This window comes from Caretta caretta, chromosome 20, assembly GCF_965140235.1.
Source record: "Caretta caretta isolate rCarCar2 chromosome 20, rCarCar1.hap1, whole genome shotgun sequence".
NCBI classification, from domain to species: Eukaryota; Metazoa; Chordata; order Testudines; family Cheloniidae; genus Caretta; species Caretta caretta.
Genome location: NC_134225.1, coordinates 4,172,501 through 4,178,446, shown reverse-complemented (window position 1 = coordinate 4,178,446; position 5,946 = coordinate 4,172,501). Strand labels below are relative to the sequence as shown.

Here is a 5,946-nt window from a genome sequence, read left to right as displayed (position 1 = left end):
AAATGTCCCAGGCAACAGGTCTCCCACCCTTTCTTCCCTGGGGCAAGATCCTCCAGCAGCTGTTAGGAAGGTTCCCCCTGCCGGTCAGTCTCTATTCCCTCGTCCTTGTCAGTTTCCATCGTGAGCCCCTTGTTCCTTTCAAAAGGCTCCAGGGGTTTTTTGTTTCAGAAAGTCGAAGGTCCCCCAAGCCAACGGGGCCAATGCCGTTAAGGCCCATTGGTTTCAAAGCCAAGGGAGCGATGAGGTCAACAGCACGTCCGACCGCCCTAAGGTGAGGGAGCGGGTGCCCGTTTGGCAGCTGGGGGGTGGCCTGGCAGAGACTCAACCCCACAACCTTCAGGCTTGGAGCCGGGTGCCTCAACTGCTCAGGTCAATCTGGATATTTTCTTAATAGGTCCTACCTCCCCTCCACCCCCACTTTCCTGTCCCTCTGGGGCTACAGAAGGCAAAGAGAATTTTACCTCTACCCCTTTCTCCCTGGTTAAATGCATGAAAATACAATCACCCCTTGGGCATTTCTGGTGCTCAATAGGGAACTTGATCCTCTGCTTTGGCAGGGAACTGGAGATCCCCTGTGCTGGTCACAATCCACAAGGCACGATCCGTATCCTGCTGGGCCCGGGGCTGACAGCAACGCCTGGCCGGTGTGACGGGCGAGCCCCATGGAGCCTGCACGGAGGTCAGTTGCCCTAGTCGCATCGCCCGTTGAATCTGTTCAGCAAAGCCCCTGGTTCCTTGGCTCTCCTTCCAAGGCTTCATTGGGCTGCCGATCCGCCGGCCAGGGCTCGCCAAGGCTTGCAGCCCTCCCCCGCATGGTGGAAGGTGGCGACGGTTGACTGAACGGAGCACGGGCTGGGAAAGGCGTGAAACCAGAGCCGGGTGTGGAAGGAAGGAGGCCCGGCAGTAAGCGCTGTGTTAGCATTTCCAGCCTCTTCTCCCAGGAGCTTCCCAAGGGGCTCCATCGATCGGTTTCTTCGTCCGGCCTGAGCAAGAGGCCATCAGTCAGGCAGTCAGGCCAGTGAACCCCCATCCAGGGTGCACCCCTCCGCCTCATGGGTGCTGTCACCACTTCGCAGCATGGGCCAAACGTCCCCTTTGAACCGGTACGTGGCATTTCCCAAATGAAAGCGGGGTTGGTGGCAGGGGGTGTTGTTCACGAGAGCCCCAAATTCTTTGCTGAACCGGGGTTTTATGTTTCAGGCCTTTTGAGGCTCCCGCAGCGAGATCTGGGTGGCAGCCCAGGCTCCCCTCTGTCTGGGACCATGCCCAGAAAGCATTTAACGCCCGCAGGTCCAGAGAGCCTGTGGACGCTGCTGGGGAAGAGCTGCAAATTCCTCCCCGTGGAGTCCCTCCTCCCCCCAGTCCTGCTGCAGAGAACAGAAGCAAACCCCATGGCAGCAGCTATAGGGTGGGGAAATCTCCCCCCCCCGCACAAACCAGTGCCCCTCCCTCTGCCCCCCCACAAATCCCACCCTGCAACACTCCCCGAGGAGGTTAGCTTTTGAAGGCAATGATTGCAAAGATTATCAACCGACAGGGCTCACATGGTACCCACCAGTGTCTGAACCCCACCCACGCTATCATGGTTTATCCTCACAACACCCCTGTGAGGTAGGGCCAGGCTGTTTTCCCCATTGTCCAGATGGGAAACTGCAGCCCTGAGAAGTCACCCATCGTCTGTGGCAAAGGTCCCTCAAGAACCAAGCCAGTGCTGTAACCACTGGGCCGTCCTTCCTCCCAGCGATCCGGCCAATTCCTTCTTAAAGTCAAGTCCAGGACAGGCAAAGGCCACCTTTCCCCTCCTCCCAGAGCCGAGCTGAACATAAACCAGGGTGGGGCTTGCAAGGGACGAGACAAGACAGACTTCTTGAGGACTGTTTGACAGCAATGCCCCCACCCCTGCACATCCTGGGGCTGAGCCCTTACGGCCCCCCTCTCCCCCATCAAGAATTCCCAGTTGGCAGGATTAAGGATTTTAAAGAAAGAGAGAGAGAGAGAGATGGCTTTGTAGCCGACCATTTGCATATAAATGATTCTTTATCCTCCCACGACAGGAGAGAAGGGAAAGGGGAGACAGATTCTCATGCATTAAATTAAAGATGAAATGTACAGGTATCTTATTGCCGGATCCCATTTTGCTTTAGAAACGTGTTTATTGCACCTTATTTGAGGGGACGAGGAGTTCAGAGCCTTTCCAGCTGACGTCCCCGGGGCGGAGACTTGCGTCAGGGTGGGCGGGGAGTTGGGGCTGGGGAGGGTTGATTGGATTTTTGTTTGACCGATGATGAGGTAAGCACGTTCCTTCTTGGCCCCCTGAATCTGTCGTCGCTGGGGGGGGAGTTGATAACAATCTTCTCCCATTCCCCAAATCAGGGAAGGGTTGCAAGGGAAGCCAGCAGGAAGGGGCCAGCCCGGTCCCTTCCCCCGCAGGAATTTTCACATTGATGGGAGGTTAGCCGGGTGCGGGCCGAGACGCGGGGAGGGCAGCCTCCAGAGTAGGAAGATGAGGTGGAAACAGTGGGGCAGAGACTGCTGGCATGCGCCCTTCCCTGGGACGCAGCCCTCCCGCAGGAGCGGCTCTCCGGGGCATTCCTCGCGCCAGCCCCCCGCGACCGCCGGCCACGCGGCGTTATACAGTTGTCACTCTCATGACCACCTCCCGGCCGGAGCTGGAGCCGACCCGGTGCTCGTTCGGCCGCAGGTGACTGAGGATGTGCAAGATGGTGTAGCCACAGTGATGGTTCAAAATCGTTCTAACCCGCTGACCCCGCCGGGGGTTCCTTTCGCTCCCGGAGGAGGGGTTCGTCCGTGAATTCCTGCCCCCGGCCTTGGCCGCCCCGCTGCCAACGGGCTCCCCCAGGTCCTTGGCCTTGTCATAGTTCAGCACCTTCCACTGCTGGTTCACTGCCTGCCACCGCTTGAATATTCGATACACCGAGGAGCCCTCGTGAATGATCAGCCCTAAGGGAGAGAAGTTGGGGAGGGGAGAGAAGAGGTGAGACCCTCTGGGGCAGGCAGCCAAACAGGTCCCTTGGGATGGTGGTTGGGCAGGGCTTGGAACTCACTCATGCCAATGTGGCTCTGGAAAATGTGCCCAGGCCCGACTATTTGGATCCCCTAATTCCCTTCAGGTTCCATGGACAACTGCAAGCTTCTGGGGGAGGGCATGGGGAGGCCCATGGTGTTTGGGAGGGGGAAGGCTGGGCGGGGGGGCTGGTTGCAGATGGGGCCTAGATTGAGAGGTGTGACCCCTTGAAGGCCAGCGCTACCTTGGGGTTAGGCCCATCGCCATAGAATCATAGAATCTCAGGGTTGGAAGGGACCTCAGGAGGTCATCTAGTCCAACCCCCTGCTCAAAGCAGGACCAACTCCAACTAAATCATCCCAGCCAAGGCTTTGTCAAGCCGGGCCTTAAAAACCTCTAAGGAAGGAGATTCCACCTCCCTAGGGAACTCATTCCAGTGCTTCACCGCCCTCCTAGTGAAACAGTGTTTCCTAATATCGAACCTAGACCTCCCCCACTGCAACTCGAGACCATTGCTCCTTGTTCTGTCATCTGCCACCACTGAAAACAGCCGAGCTGCATCCTCTTTGGACTCCTGTGACGATGTGACTCAGCAGGGAGGGGGGAGTGTTGACCTGGGAATGTGCCCTGGGGATGGGAGATCTGAGAGCCTGTCACCTGAGCCAGGAGGGGGTGGGGGAGGTAACACCTCTGCCCAGGAATGTGGACAGAGGCTGCAGCAGGGAACCTGCTGGGTGAGTTTAGTTGGCAGTTTGGCGCTGGGGAGAGGAACACAGGGAACCCCAGGGCTGGGGTCTAAGCTCCCTGCTCCCCCAGAAGGACGTGATTGAGGGGTCCTGGTTGTACCCACAAGCTCTGTTGTGGACTGTGTTCCTGTTGTCCAATAAACCTTCTGTTTTACTGGCTGGCTGAGAGTCTCAGTGGATCCCAGGAAGAGGGGTGCAGGGCCTGGACTCCCCCACACTCCGTGACAACTCCCCTTCAGGTAGTTGAAGGCTGCTATCAAATCCCCCCTCACTCTTCTCTTCTGCAGACTAAATAACCCCAGTTCCCTCAGCCTCTCCTCGTAAGCCATGTGCCCGAGCCCCCTAATCATTTTCGTTGCCCTCCGCTGGGCTCTCTCCAATTTGTCAACATCCCTTCTGTAGTGGGGGGACCAAAACTGGATGCAATACTCCAGGTGGGGCCTCACCAGTGCCGAATAGAGGGGAATAATCACTTGCCTCCATCTGCTGGCAATGCTCCTACTAATGCAGCCCAATATGCGGTTAGCCTTCTTGGCAACGAGGGCACACTGCTGACACAGCCATGGCATGTCTCGCTTAAATGTGCACAGGCCTGACCCAGTGGCTGGGCTCAGAAAAGGGGCAGGGTCCTTCAATTTGAGCCCTGCTTGGCCTGGGTGGGCATATTGCTCCCATGACGGGAATCCCTGTGACTGAACGGGCCCTTGGGCATGGTGGGCGTGTGGGTACCCTGCCCTGTTTCCGTGCAGAGACCTCCCCTCTGCCAAGGGCCAGGAGTGTGAGCACCAAGCCAGCCAGGGCAAGGTGGTTCCACCGAGCCCCCAAGCCCGGGACCTGGTCAGAACGGAGAGGCCGTGGCTTTGGAGCCGAGGGCTTGGAGAGTCACGGAGGCTCTGGATCTGAGCCTTTTATCACTGCAGGCTGGTTTGTTATTGTCGGGCTACCCAGGAGCGTTGGGGCTCTGTGTACTGGCTTATTATCGCAGGGTCTCCAGTGCGGGAGTCTGCACCCATTGGTCTGTTACTGTAGGGTTTTTAATAAGTGCTGAGTCTCCATACGCATGCTGGTTCGGTTTTGCAGGGCTGCTCATGAATGCTGGGGCTGTGCTTTCTGGTTTGTGATGGCAGGATCGGTAACGAGCAGAGACCTCGGGACTGGCTGCCAGAATCCCTCCCTGGTGCTCCATGACCCAAGTGGAGCGAGTGCCCACAAGGGGGCTGGTTCTCCACTTCCCTGCGTGCTGCGCAGCGATTCACACCACCCACACCACAACAGCATTTGACACTGGCTGTGCCCTTGTGTGTCACACGAGGACCCGGGCAATGGAGAAACAGGCCCTCGGCTTGGGAGGCTGTGGACACACGTCCTTCAGCCAGCAGACCTGGCTACTACTAATTAGTCACGTCACCTCCCCGCAGATCAGAAGGCGAATAAGGGCTTTCCATCTCAGCAATCTGAGACCCTCCTTCGTACGCTACCGCTGCCCGTCCGGGTGACCTTGGGCATGTCCCCTCCCCTGTCCGTGCCTCAGTTTCCCTTGCCACCCATTGTCCATGTAGATTGTAAGTTCTTTAGATCTCTTTCTTGCTACATAGATGTACAGCGCCTGGCACAATGGGGCCCTGATCTCAGTTGAGGCCCAAAGGCATAACAGTAATATAAATAAATAATCGTCTCAGAATGGGCTATCTGACTAGTCATTCTTATTTTTAATTCTACCTATTAATTATTATTCTAGCTATTAAGTGTTTTATTATATTATTAAAATATAAGTATTATTTTATTAAAATTATGTTATTAGTGTGTATTAATGATCATTCTAGTAATTTATTATGTTAATATTTTAATATTAAGTTATTGCAATATAAGTATCATGACCTATTATTATACTAGACTATTAGTCACAATTATTAGAATAATTATCACTTATTCTAATTATTATTTTATTAGAGTATTATTAAACTATAATCATTGCGTTTTATTATTATCTCTTAATATTATTCTACCATATTGTTCTATCTGATAATCGTTATTCCTAATTGTAACAGGACCTATTACTGTAAATTTTTTGCACGTGGGGAAGGCACCAAATACATGCGAACATTTCTAAGTAGCATTTCTTCTGTTTCACCATCACAGGATACTGCCCATTGGCTGCGAGTCCGACCTCTCGCA

General features: G+C 54.8%; 1 protein-coding gene across 1 annotated transcript in view; it reads right to left on the bottom strand.

Annotated features, from left to right (window-relative positions):
- Positions 1–2,018: 2,018 nt before the first annotated feature.
- Positions 2,019–5,946, bottom strand: part of MARCHF9 (membrane associated ring-CH-type finger 9) — an 18,376-nt gene continuing 14,448 nt past the window's right edge. Inside the window, exon 4 of the mRNA XM_048832114.2 lies at positions 2,019–2,961. Within this exon, the coding sequence (XP_048688071.1) occupies positions 2,630–2,961 (332 nt within the window). The 3' untranslated portion in view covers positions 2,019–2,629. The remainder of the gene's footprint in view (positions 2,962–5,946) is intronic.